The 22,551-nt window shown below is 40.1% G+C and overlaps 1 protein-coding gene across 1 annotated transcript; it reads left to right on the forward strand.

Annotated features, from left to right (window-relative positions):
* Window positions 1-531: 531 nt before the first annotated feature.
* Window positions 532-2,921, forward strand: LOC110922243. Its single transcript, XM_022166548.2, has 3 exons — window positions 532-1,037; window positions 1,149-1,334; window positions 2,494-2,921. The coding sequence occupies exons 1-3, from the start codon at window positions 576-578 to the stop codon at window positions 2,776-2,778; spliced, it is 933 nt and encodes a 310-aa protein (XP_022022240.1). The 5' UTR covers window positions 532-575; the 3' UTR covers window positions 2,779-2,921.
* The last annotated feature ends 19,630 nt before the right edge of the window (window positions 2,922-22,551 follow it).

A 22,551-nucleotide genomic window follows, 5' to 3' on the forward strand; every position in this document is an offset into this window, starting at 1 on the left:
GGTGTAGTTTAAAAGTAAAAACAATATAATAATATAATGCCATCCAAAATAAATCTAAATGCCATTTATTATAAAGTGGTTGCTTTATTTCGAATTTAAATTTAGGTAGGAGGTGATGGTGAACAAAAAAAGGTTATAAAATATTCTCTTTTTGCCAATAAGGTATTAGTGGAATGGTTGGGGAAAAATTTGGTGTTTTTTTTTAACTCAGGTTTGACTCAGACTCTTCTCATTATTTTTTGTGGCATCAAGCTTTAGGACGGACGTATACGGGTGGCGTCGGTTCGTCTTGGATGAGAGACGAGTTTTTACCGATTATTCCATCGTCATGCCTTTGGGAGGGTGGATGTCAGGTTTCGTACATCTCGGAGTGCCAAAGGACTAGCGGCGATCGAGTAGTCAATCTTTGCCACAGCGCTCAGTGTGACGATGATTGGTTAAAAAAAGTTACTCAAAAGTCGAAACTTTCTTAAGTTGACCGGAAAGAAAAAGACATTTAACATAATAATCTTCCAGTTTCCACCTATAAACTCAAAACAGAAAACCCTTCAGCTTCAATCACAAGCAACCCAAATATGCAACACACCAAGACCGATTCCGACGCCACCAGTCTCACGGCGTCATCGCCACCGCGTTCACCACCACGCCGCCCGGTCTACTACGTTCAAAGCCCAACACATGATGACGAAAAGCACATCACCACCATCTCCTACCACTCAACCCCCGCTCTCCTCAGCCCCACCGCATCTCCGCCCCGATCCTACGCCGGCCACCACTCCCGCGAGTCCTCTACCACCCGCTTCTCCGGCAAAGTCTCTTCAAACGACGTCGCTTTGAAAAGGTTTGCCAAACCGTGGGATACACAGTTTAACTCTATTGAAGAAGAAGCGTTACTTGATGATGATGTGTCTGAAAAAAGAATACCCCGAAGATGTTATGTTTTGGGGTTTGTTGTGTGTTTCTTGGTTTTGTTCTTTGTGTTTGCGGGTATTTTGTATGGGGCGGCTAAGCCGCAAAAGCCTAAGTTGACTCTAACGGTTGGTTCTTGGATTAATTTTGGTTGACTTTTTTTTTTTTTTTTTTTTTTTTTTTTTTTTTTTTGGGTTGTGGATTGAATTGATGTTTGGATTTTTTTTTTTTCTTTTCAGAGTATTGCGTTTGAGAGATTTATGGTTCAGGCTGGGTCGGATTCTACTGGAGTTGCTACGGATATGGTGTCGATGAACTCCACCGTTAAATTTGTGTTTCGTAATACGGCTACGTTCTTTGGTCTCCACGTCACATCTACACCGCTTGAACTTTCGTTTTCTCAGATTGCTGTTGGTTCTGGCACCGTAAGCTTCTTAATTCTGACAAACAATCTTCTTTTTTATTATATTTTTTGAACGCGCCAAGGTCAACCCCTTCGCTCTCCTAACTCGTAGAAACCGACCTCCACCCGCCCGAAATCACTACAGTGGAATAATCGGTGAAACCTTACCTTCCATCCAACACGAACCGACATCACTCGTATTCACCCTCACGTGGATGCCAAGAAAATAATGGGGAGAGGGGAGTCGAACCTGGGTCACAAGTAAAACCAAATATTTCCCCAATCACTCCACAATTACATCATTGCCAAATTGAGTGTTACTTTTTCTTTAAACGGTAAATAACGACGTGTCAACCACCGTGACACCGGGCGCTGTGACAAAGGTCGACTACTCAACCACCGCCATCCTCTTGGCTCTCCCAGATGCGCGGAAACCCGACCTCCACCCGCCCGAAGGCATGACAGTGGAATAATCGGCAAAACCTCGCCTACCATCAAAGACGAACTGACGCCATCCGTATTCGCCCTTTACTTGGATGCTGCAGAAAATAGTGGGGAGAGTGAGAGTCGAACCTAGGTCACAAGAAACAACAAGTCCTTCATCAACCACTCCACCGTTACCTCGTTGACCTTTTTTTTTTATTATTTTATAATCCTCTTATCTAGATGAGGTTTTTGAAAGGGTTTTTCTTTTTGAAAAGTTCGCTGTTGAGGTAGATGGGTCTTGCACTTTAAAAGATAAATGACACTAGATATATAATTAATAATTGTTGAGCTCCAAAATGCACTTAAAATGAGTATGTTTCTTTGTAGAAATCAAAACAAGTTAAAAATCATCAAAAAAATGCTTATGATTTTGCTAGAACAGTTAGAAATAATTTTTTTACGAATAATTCATGGGCTATGGCACAAATTAATCGAACCAATATTGTTGTTTTTGTTATAAGGAGTTCGCTACACAGGGTAATATAATTTATAAAAATTTATACGAGCATATGACAAAACTAAAAAACCGAGTCTGCTTCTTTGACTAGCAAATTCTATAAAAATCAAAACAAGTTAAAAACTTCATAGATAATAGTAGATACACTTATAATTTTGCTAGAACACAATAAAAAAATAAATAATAACATAGGCTATGGCTGAATGCTTTAATATATGATTCAATTTTAACATTGTAGATGAAAAAGTTTTATCAATCGAGAAAGAGTCAGCGGTTGGTGACGGTATCAGTGATCGGGGACAAGATACCGATGTACGGAAGCGGGCAGTTACTGAAGAGCTCGAAGGGGATACCGACGGCGCCAGTGCCATTGAAACTGAGTTTTGTGGTTCGATCGAGAGGATACGTTTTGGGAAAATTGGTTAAACCGAAATTCTTTGATCGGGTTGAGTGTTCAGTTGCTTTCGATCCGAAAAAGATCAATGTTCCAATGGCACTTAAAAATAATTGCAAATTTTTGTGATGGATTTTTATCTCCTTTCTTTTTTTGTTCTTTGAGGCAGGGGAGTGGGATACAGCTAAGTATGTAACTTTTATACATTTTAATTTTTTTATATGTAAATTGAACGAGTAAACGCTTAAAGTATATACAATTTCAGAGAAAAAGACTGGGTCACGCGGGTTGCAACTTAATAATTTTGCTATAATATGCATCGAAAGTCAAGGAAATATTTAATTTTTGGGTGTCAAAAGTCAAGAAAAAAAAAAAGTAATTTTCATACTCATTAATGAGTATTATTATATCATAGCTAGAGGGATTCTCACGCTACTGGTATTGATATTGGTTTGATACATTATACTCTTTAGTATCGAAATTGGTTTGATACCGACACGTGATATAGCAACCAAATTAGATATGCTCAAAAGAGTATCAACTTATGTTTTACATTAACCCAAAAATATAAAAACAAGTACCGGTACTGATGTTTAGACGATACCAGTTTTATTTGTCACGGTTCAGTATGGTTTCGTTACTTGCTATAACTTAGGTTACCAAAAAATACTTTATTCTGGATACAACTTCGTTTTCGATTAAATTTATACCGGAAGAACAAGAAAATCAAAAGTGATGATATTTTTTTTTCAAAATTTTAGTTATACCAATTATACTAATATAGATTTTTATTTTTTTTATTTAATTTAATTGTCATATGATAAATTACATTTGGTAACTTAAAAAAAATAATATCCGGGTTTAGTTCTTTTTCTCGATGCACCGGTATTAAATTTGTTGACAGCGAGGTTGCATTTAAAGCGAAATGTTTTTAGAGTATCGTAAGCAATACAAGTGTTGGTATTCTAATAAGCCGAACCGATTCCAGCCAACCAACATCGATAACAATATTCTTTTTTGTGGTTTTACATCGATAAAAAACACGTGTCAATTTTTTTGGCATATCACGACTTAATTTTTTTGTGTTCTCTTTGGGTTGCTATAGCGAGTACCGGTATCGTAACAAACCGAACCGATATTGACCGAATTCCCGTTGCGTAGCGCGGAGAATTCCCTCTAGTTAAAAAAGCCCTAAAATAAAAATACATTAAACATAAAACCAAAGTTTTAAAAATCATTAGGCACTAGTCGGTCGATGAGGTACTGAGTAGCGATTTATCGGGATTAATCGGATTGGAATTTTATATTTAAATTTAAATTTAGTTTAATCTACAGAAAACACATTTTTATATGTATTTTTTTAAGTATACATGTTTAACTCCTCGTTCACTCAATTTTAAGTAATTAGAGGGAATTTATAAGGTTTGATAAAAAAAGTGGTTGGAATCTGGCAAGAATTTGTCAGAATAGGACCACTGTTGCCTGCTTAGCGTGTCACACCACAACCGATGGCGGAATCATCGGAGCGCGACACTGAGCGAAACAGATTGTCCAGAAGTTTCCACAACAACTATTATACGAATTCAGTTTAAATGATACGTCCCATACCGTATCCCAAATTAATAACAAGTCATTACAGAAAGCATCTAGGCAAATAATCCTGTTCCGACAACTCAGATTTAATTATTACAAACCAAACAAAATAAAATATTGTTCAATGATTCTAAGACCCGTCTGGACAAGATCTACAAACAGCTAAGCCCTAGACTCTTGCTCAGACAACTATTTGTTGGGGGCCTCTAGGAACTTATTCTAGCCTCGCTTCCCTAGCAAGCATACACTTTAAACACCTGTCACATACGTTAAAATAAGGTCAATACATATAATGTAAAGGTGAGTACACAAGTTTGTTATAGCATATAGAGTTCGAAATAGTTTACGCATAACCAACACGTACATAGCAGAAACGAAGCATGTTAATTATCGACATGGTTCCATCAATACCAATGATTGCGGGTTGACTGTCCGAGACAGTTCGCACTACATGATTACCACCGTAATCCATGCAAGTAATTGTCCTTAACAACCCCCGAGTAAACGGGTGTTGAGTCCAAACTATAGTACTATGTCGTTAAGGCAGGTGGACAACATTCCACGTGTAAACATAATAAACAGGCATTCATTTAATCACGCAATACATGCAATCGGTTAGCGTTCAATTAATTGAGTAGTGTGATTCGATTGTGATTTGATAAGTAACGTATGTAACACCCAAAAGTGCTAAAGCCAAAAAGGGTTCGAGTATACTCATGGTGATTAGCTATGGATTGAAGGGAGCGCTGAGAGTGGGTTAGCTTGAATAGTTCGACGATATAACGATGAGTAACATGGAAATGCAAATAGATGAAGGTGGATCGAACAGTCTGGTCGATCGAACAACCCAATCGTTCGGTTGACTTAACCGTTCGGTTGGTCTATTCGATCGGCCGGTTGGCTCGATCGGCTGGACAGTTCGAGTGGATTGTTTCTTCCTTTGGGAAGGATGTATTTGTGTATGATGGCTTGAACTTTTGAAGTTTTCGTTGTAGCATTTAGATACATTGAAGTATCCTTACCTTTCAAGTCGGTCGATCGAACGGGCCGTTCGATTGGTCGGTCCAACCGATCGGTTAGGTTACCTCAGTGTAGTTCTGTTGGTGCACTTGTGTCTGTACTTTGTCTGTATTCGGTCACGATATAAACGATGTCTTTGTCAGTCCTGTAAGTTTGATCAGTCAACCGTCCTCCTGGTTTGACTTGGTCAAACAGTTAGTTTATGGTTGTCTTATGTCTGTCTCGAAGGATAAGAGATCGAAGGATAATGTGGATCCTTCGATCTCATCGAAAGATATGCTTCGACTGATTAGACCTCGAAGGGTGATCCTTCGAGGTCCCTGCTGATCCTTCGAATGTCTTGTCATCGATAGATGATCCTTCGGACCATCTATCGGATCCTTCGGACTAGACAACCTGGACTGTGTATATAAATACACATGCAGTGTAGTGTGAAAGATAGGAATGCACACCGAGAGATAGAGAGTTCTTGAGAGCATTCTGTCCGAAAACCACACACACACTTTGAGAGTTTGCAAGTTAGATTTGTAAACATTGTGCTTGTAACCGAAACCTTCATACGTATTAATACAGTGGTGTTAATCGGTGAACTTTGTGTGTTTGTGTTTCTACTCGGTTCATCCCGGTTTGCTTGCTAGCTTGGATTCCGCACTCGCTAGTGGGTTTGTATAACAAGGTTTAGGTTTGTTCTCGATCCTCCGAGAGGGACCTACAAGTGGTATCAGAGCCTCGCTCTTTACCTTGTTTAAAACCGGGTTGTTCGAGTTCTTGGTGTGTTTGGACACTTGGTTTAGCACCCGTTTTTGGTGGTTTTTCTTGCATCGTTGAACTGAAAACGCGTTCTAAACCTTTCGGGAGTGTCCAAGGTCGGTTTGGGTAACTTAAAAAACTTGTTTTTAAGAAACTTTGAATTTTCCGGCAAATTTCCGGTCATTATTCCGGCAACTGTTTCTGGATAAGATTGTGTCCATTTTGGGTAAACTTTTCAAAGTTGGTGAAAAGGTGTGTCTGCACATACCTTCTGCCGAAAGTTGTGCACCAACCCATCACCTTTCTCACCTACCCGTCAACTTTGTGTCAGTTGTGTCAGAAGCTTCCGAAAGATATCCTTCGACATCGAAAGATCATCTTTCGATGAGAGACAGCTCGAAAGATTAGCATCTTTCGAGTAGTCTTTCGGAGTCTAAGGATTATCCTTCGTTTCTGGAATCTTTTTGAAAGATAGTTGTCCGAAAGATAAGGATTTATCTCGAAAGATAAGGATCTTCCATAGTGAATCTTTCGAGATCAGTATTCGAAAGATAAAGATCTTTCGAATTGTGAATCTGTCGTGATAACTGCTCGAAAGATAAGGATCTTTCAATTGTGAATCTTTCGAAGACTTTGCTCGAAACACAACAGTAATCTTTCGATCACTGTTGATCATTCGAACAAGTCTTGATCTTTCGAATAGGTCAGTATCTTTCAATCTTGTTACCTGTTTAAATTTAACAGTTTGTGCTTTGTGAAGGTTTTTCTTGTAATATTTCATCAATATGAGTTGTACAAGTCCTTGGGACTGGAGCTTGAACTCACAACATAGTCAAGAGCTGACTACTCCTGCTGAGTGGGCAAAAAGTATGTTTCCAGCGCCATCAATAAGTCCAAGTCAATGGGCATTAGTTTCCAATCAAAGCCAAAGTCTTCAAAATCTGTTGATTAGTGAAAGCGAAACGGGCAGCAACAATCGTCCGCCAAAGTTGAATCACATGAACGAATATCCAACGTGAAAAAACCGCTTTCACACGTATGTTCAAGGGCAAAGCACTGATCTTTGGACGTGTTTCATCAATCCATTCAATGCAAGTCTTGAAGTTGCTGCATCCACTTCAGACGGTTATAATAACATGCTCGAAAATGACAAGAAGGCTTATGAATTGGAGAAAAAGGCTTTTGCTACTCTTACACAAGCTCTCAACAAAGATATTTATCATCAGTTCTCCTACTGCAAGACCACGAAAGCATTGTGGGATGCCTTAGTTGCTAGAGGAGAAGGCAATGCAGCTTCTAGAAAGTCACGGCATGATTTGTTGAAGAAAGAGTTTGAATCGTTTCAATTCTTGGAAAACGAAACTCTAAATGATATGATAACACGATTCTATCATCTGATCAGTGAAATGTGTGCTTATGGGGTGTTATCTACTCAACAAGACTTGGTGAATCGATTTGCTGATGCTTTACCTCCAAAATGGAGTTCGTTTATTGAACTGTTGAAGCATACTGGAAATCTAGACACGCTTAACATCTATGAGTTCATTCAGAAGCTGGAACATAAGAATGATAAAGAAATCAGGAAAGCAAGGCGAGCTCCAGCCCCTCAGAATACAGAAATGTATCTTCCAGGCTTTGATATTTTGGCAAGATCCGCTGCAGTTCAACAACCTAAACTGCAGACTGCATTTGTGTCCAATACAAGTTCCATTCCGTTTCCTCAATCAAATGTTGCTCCGGTTTTTGATCCAAGATCTTACATTCCAGTTCCATCTCAGCCACAAGTTCAACCACAACAGCAAGCTTATTTCTCAAACAATTCTCAACCATCAAATCCTAACACTGTTCGTGTTGATACTTCAAATCTTACCCAAGTTAGTATTGAGGTTGCCAAGGAGCATGCAGAAATTTTCAATACTATGGTCAGTGCCTACTGCGGGTTAGTTGCGGGTCAGATTGGAAACATCAACATGACCAATGAAGATTATCAACAAATTGACAAGGATGAAATGGAGCTGATGGATATTAAGTGGGCTTTTGCTAGTGCTGTCAGAAGGGCAAAGGATTTCATGGCTCGTACTGGTAGAACTTCGTTGGAAGGAAAGAAAGACACGAAGTATGGGTTCGATATTAATGTTGTGACATGCTTTAATTGTGGTGAGAAAGGGCACTTCAAACGTGAGTGCACTCGACCAACAAAACAAGGCAATCATAACCCTTTCAGAAACCAGTCGAGAACTTCGAATGTGAATGCCCAACCAGAAAGCCAAGACAGGAGGATTGTGGCAGTCAACAACAATCAGAACCAGTCTGGACCATCAAATTCCAATCGGGCTTTGACAGTTCAAGGTGATGAAGGATGTGACTGGTCTGTACAGTTTGGAGGAGGTGATCAGACAGGTGGAACAGCTTGTTATGCAAAAATTATCAATCACATCAAGCATGTTCATAAGGAAGAATTCTCTGAAAGTGATGACAGTTCTGGTTATTCTGGTAGTTCTGATGAAGAAGGTTCTGTTTCTGGAGATAATCAGTCTGAGGCTGATGTGAAGGAGGAAGAAGATGCTGATATTCAAGAGTTATTGAATGAAGCTGATGAGCTTAAATGTCAGAAATCTATTCTGATTAGGAAGGCTGCTGCTGCATCAAATGAAATGGAGAAGTTCTTTTCTGAAGATGGAGCTTTTTCTTTTCAAACTGCCTTTATGGCAAATGTCTCTGCATCTTCGAGTCAGGTAAATTCTGAATCTTCTGCTCCTAGTGTATGTAAATCATGTGCAGACATGAAGCTTGAATCAGAAAAGCTTCATAGTCATAATCAGAATTTAGTTATTGAACTGTCGCAATGCAAAGAGGCAAACATGGCTTTAACTCGGAATGAAAAAGAATTTAAATCTGTAATTGAGACATTAAAGAAAAATGTGTCCGAAGTTAACAAAGTAGTTTACCACAAGCAGGTTAGTATAAATGAATACATTAACACTGTGGAAGAAACTAAGAAGCAATTAGCCATTGCCAAATGCGAGTATGATGCGATCAAACAGAAATTGGAAAGTTATTCTAACTCCAAATTTGTGCTTGATCACATCATCGATGTTCAACAACTAAAGGGAAATCAGAAAGGCATCGGATATAAGAAATGTCCACCCCCATTGATGAATAACTTTACCAAGATGCCTGATGAGGAAGAAATGCCTCGGTATGAACCCAGTGTGCCTCTGGATTTTGAGGAATTTACTACTGGCCTAGGGTTCAAACCAGACAACTCTTCAAACACATCCGCAAAGCAGCAAGAATGCTCAACATCCTTGAAACAAAGTTCTCCAATTATCGAGGATTGTGAGTCATCGGATGATGAATCTGAATCGGATGTAAGTAAACAGGATAAATCACTTAACAAGATGAAAGGAGTAGTCATTCCCATTGAGAATCACATCCTGTGTGATCCTGACACTCCCGCTGTTTCATCAGTCAAGAAACAAGTGATAGATCCTGTCAAGGTTGAAAAGAAGTCGGTGTCTACTGTTAAAAGCAGTAATGTGTTGTATACCTTGGTTGGAGATAATAAAATCTACTTAGATCACGTTTTTCCAATTAAAAATGTAAATCAATCTTTGATTGATAAAGTCTTTGAAGACAACACAAACAAATTTTTAGGAAAAACACTTCCAGGAATTGTGGTAACACAATGCGATCCAATTCCTAAGGCTGAGATTAGAAAACAGTTTAGGAATCAAAAATCTCCAATCACACAACAACCTAGTGCTTCTAATGGTAAACAACCAGTCAAACGAGCTCAAAAACATAACGTTTCTCAGATGAAGTCTGAAACAAAAGAAGCTCGATTTCAAAAGAAAGCAAAAGATGTCAAGTTCGTGTCATCCAAGGGTACTGACAAGATTGAAACTTTTGAGAACAAATCTAACACAGATTTTGTAAAACAAGTCACAATCTTAAAACGAAACAGTGATAACAATTACACTCAACATACAAATGGGTGTGATGAAAAAGCTAGTACCTCAGGGTCCACGACTTCGACATCTTATGGTCAATCAAGTTCTCCTAAGCTTGTTGAAAGGAGAAAATGTTTTAAATGTGGAACAATTGGGCACATCATCAGAAATTGCCCAAATGCTCCAAAACAAAAATTTGTTGAGAAAGCTCCACCTGAAACAATCCATCCTCAACGTCGATCAGTTTCACCTAAAAATGATAAACGAACTGTAAAAGAACAAGAAACTAAACAACGACGTAAGAACATGAAAATTGTGGAAAAAGCTTTAAAATCTGAAGTTAAAACAGTTCAAAAGGAACCAAGTGTGTCACAACCTGCAAAACCAGAATCTTCAAAAACTGGTAGGCAAAAACAACCTTGGTTACCTAAGAAGGGTGACAATTCAGGGGGAGCAGTTGTTCTTAAAAATCATCAAGAGATTGATATCACGTTTCGTGATGCTCAGGGACGACCCAAGACCACTAAGGCTTGGGTCCCCATTCTCAACTGATGTTTTAATTGACATGTGCAGGGTGTTCCAGGAGGAACTATTAACAGTCATTGGATTGTTGATAGTGGAGCATCTAGGCACATGACTGGCGACTTACGGCTTCTGTACGACGTGAGAAATATTAGAGGAGGCTATGTCGCATTTGCGGGAGACAAGGGCGGATATATCACTGGAGAGGGAAGTATCTCCAATGGTATTGTTTGTTTCGACAAGATCAACTATGTGAAGCAAATTGATCACAATCTTCTGAGCGTGTCGCAAATCTGCGATAAAAAGTTCACCGTGCATTTCGATGATGCCGGCTGCTATGTGCTTAAACCCGGATTCAAAATCCACAAGAATGGATTCTCTTATCGGCTCCGAGAGTTAATGATCTTTATATTCTCGACATGAGCCAGGCGATTACAACATCTGCACAAGTCACTTGCTTTGTCTCTAAAGCCACAGAAAAGGAGTCAATATCATGGCACAGAAGAATGGGCCACATTCACTTGAGAAAGATGAACCATTTGGTGAAGAACAATCTTGTGAATGGTGTGCCTGTAAGAAGTTTTCATTTACAAGATATCTGTGTCTCGTGCCAAAAGGGGAAGCAAACGAAGAAATCCCATCCTTTGAAGAAAATCAACACAGTCAGCATGCCGCTTGAACGTCTTCATATGGACCTTTTTGGACCTATGAAACACAAGACAGTTTTCGGTGATGCCTATTGTCTAGTAGTTACTGATGACTACTCTAGATTTTCTTGGGTATCCTTCATGGCACACAAAAGTGAAACTCCTGGCATCCTCAAGGATCTTCTCACTATGTTGGAGAATCTCTATTCGTTGAAAGTGAAGAGGATCCGAAGCGACAATGGAACAGAATTCAAGAATCGGATTATGGATGAGTTTTGTACTTCTAAAGGCATTCTTCATGAGTACAGTTCTCGTTATACTCCACAACAAAATGGTGTCGCGGAGAGGAAGAATCGAACGATAATAGAAACTGCAAGAACAATGTTAGTAGAGTCGGAACTCCCTATTCAATTCTGGGGGGAGGCTGTGTCGACTGCATGCTACACGTTAAACAGAGTTCTTACAGTAAAGAGACATGGCAAAACTTGTTTCGTACTCCTTCAGAAAAGGAAACCGGATCTTTCTTACCTTGAACCTTTTGGTGGTCCTTGTACTATGATTGAACCAGATGGAAAATTTGGAGCAAAAGCTATCGAAGGTTACTTCCTTGGATATCAAACTCCAAACTTTCGTGTTTGGAATCTAGCTACCAAAAAGATAGAGCTTTGGAGTGAAGTAAGGGTTCAAAGGTACACGAGTCCTGTTAGGGCTCCGGGTGATCCGTGGATGTTCGATTATGATGGACTGTTTGACTCCTTCAATCTGCCAACCTTTGACGAAGAATCAGCAGCTGCAAGAATGTTATTTGAAAGTGAAAATGCTACTGTTTCGCCATTGGCAAGACCGATTATTGTTGACCCTCAAGGATCTTCATCGGTTAACAATACGGTTCAAAATGAGGTGTTTCAAGATGCTGCTGACTACACTGAGTCTTCTGAAGATGATGAATTTCATGATGCAGCTGAAGGATCTTCTACCCCAGTTGCTCCTGTTCAAGGTGCTTCTGTTGGTACACCTCATGTGCAGAATGTCGATACTGCTGAAGGGAATGCAGAACATGTCCCTGGGTTAGAGTTGGTTGTTGATCTTACCAATTTGGGTATAAATGCACGTGTGCCAGATAATCCTGAAATGAGGATTCATAATACCCATCCCCAGCAGAACATAATAGGAGATGTCCATCGCGGTGTGCAGACGCGTAATCAGCTGAGAAACAACCAGAATGCTGGTTTGTATTCAGCTATAAGAGAATCTGGTCAACAGAATGACTGGTCCTTCGCGTGTTACGTGTCACAAGAAGAACCAAAATTGTGGAAAGAAGCTATGAAAGACAGCTCTTGGGTTGAAGCTATGCAGGAAGAATTGTTACAATTTCAAAAGCTTGGTGTTTGGAAGCTTGTTGAGAAACCCGAAAACTACAAGAAAATTGGTACTCGATGGGTTTTCAAATGCAAGAAGGATGACCGTGGAGTGGTTATTCGAAACAAAGCTCGTTTAGTCGTTCAAGGTTTTCGTCAGATAGAAGGCATCGACTACAACGAAGTATATGCACCAGTGGCACGTCTCGAAGCAATTCGAATCTTTCTGGCCTATGCGTCCTTCAAAGGATTCAAGGTTTATCAGATGGACGTGAAAAGTGCATTCTTACACGGTGTGGTTGAAGAAGAGGTATATGTCGAACAGCCTCCAGGTTTTGAAGATCCTATCCATCCCGATCGGGTTTGGTTGCTCAACAAAGCTCTATATGGTCTTCATCAAGCACCGCGAGCTTGGTACGCAACCTTATCTACTTATCTGCTGGAGAACGGTTTTCGCAGAGGTCTTATCGACTGTACTCTCTTCATCAAAGAACAAGATGGAGATCTTCTTCTGGTACAGGTATATGTTGATGATATTATTTTTGGTTCTACTAATGATGTTTTGTGTAGGAGTTTCGAGCGCATTATGCAGGATAAATTCGAGATGAGTGCTATGGGGGAAATGACCTTTTTCTTGGGCCTACAAGTGCAACAAACGGAGTCTGGAATATTCATCCATCAGACTAAATATGTTGGTGACATCTTGAGCCGGTTCCAGATGTCTGATGCAACGCCCATTGGTACCCCATTGGCTATTAATCACGGAATTACTCCAGATTTGAAGGGAGAAGCTGTTAGCCCTTCATATTACCGCGCTATGATTGGATCTCTCATGTACCTCACAGCATCAAGACCAGACATAATGTACCCAACGTGCCTGCTTGCCAGATATCAAGTTAATCCGAAGGATTCCCATCTTGCTGCTGTAAAAAGGATTTTTCGTTATTTGAAGGCGTACCCAGACACCGGTCTATGGTACCCTAGGGATAATAACTTTGAATTGATCGCGTTCAGTGATTCTGATTTTGGCGGATGCAAAATCGACGGCAAATCCACAACGGCTGGATGCCAGTTTTTAGGAAATCGCCTAGTCACATGGCAGTGCAAGAAGCAGACGTGCGTCGCTACATCAACGTGCGAAGCTGAATACATTGCCGCCTCAAGTTGCTGTTCCCAAGTGTTGTGGATCCAACAACAAATGCGCGACTACGGTTTTGAATTCCTAACTACTCCCATTTATGTCGATAATTCTGCTGCACTTCAGATCACTAGAAATCCTGTGCAGCATTCGAAGACCAAACACATCGAAATCAAATATCACTTCATACGTGATTGCTTTGATAAAAGGCTAATCGATGTTGTTAAGGTCCACACCGATGACCAACGTGCCGACTTATTTACCAAAGCTTTTGACAAATCAAGATTTGACTTTTTATTATTGGTAAACGGCATTAAGGTCAAGCAAGAGTAAACCACCATCGGAAAATCATTTTTGTACATATCTTTGTGTTTTTAAAGTTTTCTTAGTTTATTGATTTTAGGGGGAGTAAATCCAAAAATTTGAAAAATCCAAAAACATCGAAAAATTTCAAAAACACAAAAACAATAGAAAATCAAAAATGAGTTTCCTGGCGAGCAAAAGAGAAAGTGATAGTACATCAGTGGTCTATCCAAACCTCTTTAAACCTTAAATGAAGAATGATAAGCAGCTCTATATAAGATGTATCGGTAGGCTCACAATCATTTTAAAGTGTGCAGGGTGATATAAATCTTAAACCGACTGAAGACCAGGTGGGAACCATTCATTGGCATATGGTCTTAGTACCGAAATTTCGTTTGATAGATTGCCGAGGTTCTGAGATATTCGGTCTTTATGCTGCTTATCATCTGGGTATCATGGTTGTATCTTTTACCGAAAAATAACGGGGACGCAAGTCTAGATCTTCCATGATACTATACATACGTGTACATAATACATACTGCATTCGACCTCAATAAGTGATAAACAATCACATGTCCATATCAAAATAAGTGATAAAATATCACATTTATCCGGGAGTCAAGTTCGTCTCTCTGCTGTACGAAAGTACTGACCTGTTCACGGACTTGCTCCTGTGCCCTCATGCATATGAAAATCAAGTTCCTCATCAATAAGTGATTATATCACATAGGGCTTGTTTTCAAATCAAAATAAGTGAGAATCTCACATCATATACGGTCAAACAGATGATAATCGGTATACTCACCGGTAAGATGAACTCTCGTGCATACCTTGATACGGGAATGTGTCGTGATGTGGATGAACACCGGTCGGTAAGTATAAATCATACCTTAACGTATCCCCTAAACATGATTACATCTGATAAGTTGAGTTTAAGTGGACAACAATACCGATAATTGTTATAGAATGTTTATCTTAATGTTAATTAATTGAACAACAAGAGTGTTTTGGCATGACCGTACACTGATATGATTCTCTTACCCTCGAAACTCGCAAAAAGAATGTCTGTATATATTTATTTACTGCTTTCAGTATTTACATTTAGAAAAGTCAAAAACACCAAAAAGATTTTAGGTTTGTTTTAATATAAACTTTATAAAAGCCAAAAAGATTTTATTTCTACTTTATTTTCGATCGTACGATGTTGGAACTCGAGTCTTCGTTGCCTGAAATCTGAATGAAAACCGAATTGACTAAATCTTCATAAACGGTCGAAATTTCAAGTTTTTGAAAGTTGAAAACTAAATTGCTAAAATTTTAATAAACTTTCAAACTGTCAGACGGTGTTTGATTGTGACATGGTCATGAGTGTGTCATTTGTTTATGTTAACTATATTCCAAGCAGTTGTTCTCATTACGCGTTTAGATTTCTTGCATGTGCAGATTCTAAAGGCTAGGAGAACATGGTCGATGACGAAGCTTTGGAATGAAGACACGACGTGAAGGCGCTCAAGTGATGAAGATGATCGAGTTGCCGCTGACCATCATCAACACCACAAGGATCTCACTTCATAAAGATAAAGTATTTCACGAGCATAACTCAAGGGGGAGCTTATGTTAAGGGGGAGTTTGTCAACACACTTCCTACATGATACGGGTAGTTTGTTGATACACTCTCTGCTTTCAAGACGTGAAGACGTTGAAGATCCTCCGACATTGAAGACTTGAAAAGACATCGAAGTCTTGAAGAATCGAAGATCAAGATGATCAAGATCAAGGCTAATCTACAACCATCAAAGATCAAGACAAAGCTACAGCCAAGGGGGAGTTTGTTGGTGCACTTGTGTCTGTACTTTGTCTGTATTCGGTCACGATGTAAACGATGTCTTTGTCAGTCCTGTAAGTTTGATCAGTCAACCGTCCTCCTGGTTTGACTTGGTCAAACAGTTAGTTTATGGTTGTCTTATGTCTGTCTCGAAGGATAAGAGATCGAAGGATAATGTGGATCCTTCGATCTCATCGAAAGATATGCTTCGACTGATTAGACCTCGAAGGGTGATCCTTCGAGGTCCCTGCTGATCCTTCGAATGTCTTGTCATCGATAGATGATCCTTCGGACCATCTATCGGATCCTTCGGACTAGACAACCTGGGCTGTGTATATAAATACACATGCAGTGTAGTGTGAAAGATAGGAATGCACACCGAGAGATAGAGAGTTCTTGAGAGCATTCTGTCCGAAAACCACACACACACTTTGAGAGTTTGCAAGTTAGATTTGTAAACATTGTGCTTGTAACCGAAACCTTCATACGTATTAATACAGTGGTGTTAATCGGTGAACTTTGTGTGTTTGTGTTTCTACTCGGTTCATCCCGGTTTGCTTGCTAGCTTGGATTCCGCACTCGCTAGTGGGTTTGTATAACAAGGTTTAGGTTTGTTCTCGATCCTCCGAGAGGGACCTACAAGTTCCTTGACAGAGTGTCACTCGATCGGTTGGTATGTTCGATCGGGTGGCATTCCAATGCATTAACGAGTTGAAAAATGGTTAAGTGTTGAAGTGTAATATCTCATGATTCAAACAATAATGTTTACCAATCGAGTAGCATAATCGATCGAACATCACTTCGTCAATAGTACACCTCATGAAACTTGTAATGTGTAGGTCCATGTGCTAGCCGATCGGCTGGCCCGGTCGATCGGCTGGCATGTCCGATTGGCTGGGCTGTTCATACAGCCTAGCCGTTCGGCCAGCATTCCTGACCTGGTCGGCCTTTCGTTTAACACTTGGTTGTTTTGATTATTTTGACATGATTTGGAGGTATTTTGACAACGAGTTGAACCATAGAACATGGGTTCTTACTTGGTTCATTGGTTCTGACAGGAATCACCCAAGTCCGGTTAATGAACTGTTCGGAACGGTAGTTTAACGTTTAGCCCGAAATCGGTGAACCTCGTAGTTAGAATCCAAATCTTGAACCATGTGATGGTGTGAATGATTAGTGAGATGGTTCGAGCTTCGTTCCTAACCGGTTTTTAAGGTTTTGAGTGCAAAAGTGTTGAAAGAAAGTTGGAAAACCTTCTTCCAATCCTTTTTCACCATGAAAACACTAAGATCTATAACAGATCTTAGCTTGTTTATGTGGAAATCAGTTATATCTAAGCTATTCATGGTTGAATGAGGCCAAAACATGATGTTCTTGAAGAACACCATGATGACATCATCCAAGAACACCTAAATCTTGATGATTTCACGGTTAAAATCCAAGTTTTGAAAGATAGAAAGGTGTAGAATCGTGTAATGATTAAGAACGTACAAGAATTAGAGTGAAAAACTTACCGGATGGATAGAAATCTAAGGAAAAGTGAAGAAAAAGTACTGGTTCGGTCAGAGCTTTCCAAAAGTGGAAAAGATGACAATGACAGCCCTATTTATAGGCTTCCAAAAGGGGAAAGGTTCCACCGATCGGCCAGGACTTCCGATCGACTGGCCTGCTCGATCAGGAGGTCCTGTTCGATCAGCAACCCTTTTGAGTGTTTCGCGACGATTTTCGACGTTTCGATTTCGATTGAGGACGATACGGATACGATAGAGTTTCCTAATCAAATTACTTTTTAATCCCTACTACTATATCAACGTATAAGCATCTATAATTCACAGTTCGGGTTCGGTTCGATTGAGTTCGATTGCTTTTCGAGTTTCGATTCGATTTGATTGATTCACCACACATAACGACATAAAGTAAACGCGCACAAGTAACACATAAGGCACACACACACACGTATAATATCACTTAAACCATATAATCCGAGTTCGAGTTCGAATTAATTATCTTGATTATCGATTTGCATTGGTTAAACATTCGATTCATTTTGCTTAGACTACACTTACTCAACATAATACAAAAAATAAAATAGACTAATTACAATTTAAAAGTCAAACTTTGACTTTGACTTTGACATTCGGGAACACGGGGTGTTACAGTCTCCCCTCCTTTAGGGAATTTCGTCCCGAAATTTGGCCGAGAACTGTACATCACCATTTGACTTTATCAGTTTAATGCTTCAGATCTTATTTAAACAACTGCGGGTACTTGGCCTTCATGTCGCTTTCGAGTTCCCAAGTGAACTCTGCGCCACGTTTGCCTTCCCATCGGACTTTCACAATAGGAATACGCGAGCGTCTGAGTTGCTTGGTTTGGCGATCCATGATTTCGACAGGCTTTTCCACGAAGTGTAACGTTTCGTTGACCTGAAGATCGTCGAGCGGTACGAGGAGATCATGATCAGCTAGGCACTTTCGAAGGTTTGACACATGGAAAGTCGGGTGAACGTTACTGAGTTCCTCCGGTAGTTCGAGTCTGTAGGCGACTTTTCCGATCCTTTCCAGAATCTTGAAAGGTCCAACATATCGAGGCGCGAGTTTCCCTTTCTTGCCGAATCGGACTAGACCCTTCCAAGGTGATACCTTTAGGAGTACGTACTCGCCAACGTCAAATTCCAGGGGCTTGCGTCTTCTATCGGCGTAACTTTTCTGTCTATCCCGGGCTTTCGCCAAGTTTTCTCGAATCTGGTGGATTTTGTCGGTCGTTTCTTGTAGAATCTCGGGACCGGTTAACTGAGAATGACCGATCTCGTTCCACACAATAGGCGAATGACATCTCCTACCATATAAGGCTTCGAATGGTGCCATTTGAATGCTGGCATGATAGCTATTATTGTACGAGAATTCGACTAATGGTAGATGTTTGTTCCAACTACCACCAAAATCAATAACACACGCGCGGAGCATGTCTTCAAGAGTACGGATCGTTCTCTCAGTCTGTCCGTCGGTCTGTGGATGAAATGCAGTACTCAGATTTAGCGACGTACCAAGGGCCACTTGAAACGTTTCCCACAATCTTGAAGTAAACCGAGCATCACGGTCAGAGATGATGTCGCGAGGCGTACCATGATTACAAATGATCTCGTCGGTGTAGATTTGGGCTAGTTTTGCCACCTTGTAGTCTTCTCGTATCGGCAAAAAGTGAGCTGATTTGGTTAGACGATCGACTATAACCCAAATACTATCGTGACCTAATGGCGTGGGTGGGAGTTTCGTTACGAAATCCATAGCTATACTTTCCCACTTCCATATATGTAACACCCCGTGTTCCCGAAGGTCAAAGTCTAATAAAAGTCAAGATTTGACTCTTCTTTTTAATTGTAATTAATTGTTTATTTTTATTTAATTTTGTATTATGTTGAGTAAGTGTTGTTCAATGCTAAACGAATCGAATGTTAATCGAATGCGAACCGATAATCGACTGTGAAAGTAGGAAGTAACAATGCGATAAAGTTAATCAATCAATAATCAAGCTAATCAAATCAAACTCGAGACTCGAACTATGGGATATTGGTATTATTATACGTGTGTGTGTGTGTGCCATTACGTGTTACTTGTGCATGCTTACTTTACGTTATGGTGTGTGGTGAATCAATCAAATCGAATCAAAACTCGAAAGGGGATCAAGCTTAATCGAACTCGAACCCGAGTTGTGAAATATGGATGTTTATATGATAGATATAGTGGTTAGGACTAAAAGTAATTTGTTAGGAAACTCTATCGTACTCGAATCATCGTTCATCGAAATCGAAACGTCGAAAATCGTCGAAAAACGCTGAAAAGGTTGTGCCAATCGAACAGGCTAGCCTGATCGAACAGGCCAGCCGATCGAACAGGCTGTTTGATCGGCCAGCCCATTCGACCAGTGAGCCTGGCCGATCGGACGCGCCTTCTCTTCTCCTTTCCTCTTTTGGAAGCCTATAAATAGGGCTGTCATTGTCTTCATTTCCACTTTTGGAAAAGCTCTGACCGAACCAGCCCTTATCCTTCACTTTCTTCCGATTTTCTTGCAATCTGGTAAGTATTTCGCTCTAATCTTTGTACTTTCTTAATCAAAACATGATTCTCTACATTTCTATCTTTCAAAACTTGGATTTTAACCGTGAAATCATCAAGATCTAGGTGTTCTTGAGTGATGTCATCATGGTGTTCTTGGTGTTCATCAAGAACTTCATGTTCTTGACTTCATTCAACTATGAATAAGCTAGATCTAACCGATTTCCACATCATCAAACCAAGATTTGTTATGAATCTTGATGTTTTCATGGAGGAGAAGATTGGAAGAAGGTTTCCAACTTTCTTTCAACTCTTTTACACTCAAAACCTTAAAACCGGTGAGAAACGAAGCTTGAACTACTTTACTAATCATTTTGCCAAACACATGTTCAAGATTCGGATTCAAACCAAGAAGTTAACCGATTTCGGGTTATGCGTTGAACGACCGTTCCGAACCGTTTAACCGGCCGGATTTGGGTGATTCCTGTCCGAACTGGTGAAACAGCAAGAACCCTCGTTCCATGGCTCAACTCGTTGTCAAAATACTTCAAAATCGCGATCAAAACAGCCAAGTGTTAGACGATAAGCCGACCAGGCCGTAAATGCTGGCCGAACGGCTGGACTGTTCGATCGAACAGCCCAGCCGATCGGGCAAGACATTTATTCGGCTGGGTCAGCCGATCGACTAGCACCAGGCCCCACACTTAACCAATTAAGAAAGCATAGTATTGAACGAAGTGCTGTTCGATCGAACATGCTGTTCGATTGAATTACTCTTCCAATCATGATATACTATACTTTAACACTTAATCGATTTTCAACTTGTTCAACGCCATAAAGTGCCAACCGTTCGAACATGCTACTCGATCGGGTGACATTTAGCTGAGAACTGACCATTGAAGTGCTAACCGATCGGTTGGGCTAACCGATCGAACGGGCTGTTCGATCGACCGACTTGAAAGGTAAGATTACTTCAATGTAATTAAATGCTGCAACTAAAACTTCAAAAGTTCAAACCATCATACACAAACACATCCTTCTCATTAAAGGAAGAAACAATCCACTCGAAACGGTTCAAGCCGATCGAGCCTGCCGGCCGATCGAGCGGCTCAACCGATCGGTTGGTGCTGTTCGATCGAACCTGCTGTTCGATCGACCAGACTGTTCGAATCCCCTATACTTGTTTCCAATTTCTCGTTGCTTATCGTTATACCATCGAACTATTCAGGCTAATCTCTTTTTCCCAAGCGCTCCCTTCAATCCAACCGAATCGCTGTGAGTATACTCGGACCCTTTTTGCTTTTGGCACTTTTGGGTGTTACATACGTTTAACTATTCAAAACACAACAATCACACGACTCAATACCATCTTATCGATAACAAATCAAAGCAAACTATACGTGATCTAATTTGTTGCCAGTTTGTTATGTGTGTACAATGAATGCTGTCTACCTGCCTTAACAATGATAGTACTATAGTCTGGACTCGGCACCCGTTCATTCGGGGGTTGTTAGGGACAAATCAATTTGCGTGTGCGCAGTGGCGACCATGCATTCGAACTGCAGTGGCAGTCAACTCGAAGTCATTGGTATTGATAGATTCATGTCGATTAGCGAACTTGCTGTATTATATTACGTGAACATGCTGGTTATCTTTAATCAATTTCGAACTCTATATGTATTACTAAACTTGTGTACTCACCTTTACATTATATGTATTGACTCTATTTTAACGTATGTAACAGGTGCTTAGGATGTTTGATTGCTAACTATGTGGAGTTCAAGACTTAGGGGGAAGTCTGGAAACCAAAAAGACAATTTATATTTTGTTTATTTATTAATCTGAGTTGTCGAGACAGTGTTACTTGTTTAGAATTTATCTGTAATGACTTGTTGTCGTTTGAGGCACGGTATGAGACGTGCTATTTGAATTGAATGGTATTAATAGTTGTTATGGAAACTTCTGAACAATCTGTTTCGCTCAGTGCCACGCCTCGATGTTTCCGCCATCGGTTGGGGTGTGACAGATTGGTATCAGAGCCATAACTATAGGGAATTAGGTTGGACACGACCTAGTCCGGGTCACTGTCTTAGAGACCTAGACTATAGTTAGGAACCAATAGACCAAACTTATGTGCTATATTCTTTATTCGCTATCCTTAATTTGGGTTTTCCAAGCAAGGACAAGCGATTTGGCCGAGAATAGGTGTGAAAACCGTAAACTATCGACTAAATTACTTGTTTGACCTGTATTTATCTATAAAACACGGGAATCTATGCTAAATCAGGAGTGAAATCCGCATTTTAGCACGAATTTTCGTTTATCTTTTGTCCAAAAACAAGGAAGAAGTTGCTAAGCTAGGGGTGAAACCCTAACCTTGGCAACTAATTTCGAATTTTATTTAATCTCACCAAGGTAATCGATGGACTCCAACGACCTGAACTCACCAGTATAATCTAGGGAATGCGTGTGATTGCCCAAGAATCGAGGCAGGGACACAAGTCCCAAAGATCGAAAGTGATGACAGGTCTAATGTGAATAGTTGATTTGCCTTGGGAAGTCGATGTCCAGTAGCCGCAGACAATCCAATCCTCGATTTTATGTGTTTTGGTTCTGAACGTCGCTTTTGTGTACTCTGTTAGCTAGTTAGACCTTATGTGTTATACGTGAATTACCTGATTATGCGTTTGTGCTTTTGGGATGATTAATCAATCTAGCTATCTCATCAATCAATATGC

The sequence above is a fragment of the Helianthus annuus genome, chromosome 2 (assembly GCF_002127325.2).
Source record: "Helianthus annuus cultivar XRQ/B chromosome 2, HanXRQr2.0-SUNRISE, whole genome shotgun sequence".
Taxonomy (NCBI): domain Eukaryota; kingdom Viridiplantae; phylum Streptophyta; class Magnoliopsida; order Asterales; family Asteraceae; genus Helianthus; species Helianthus annuus.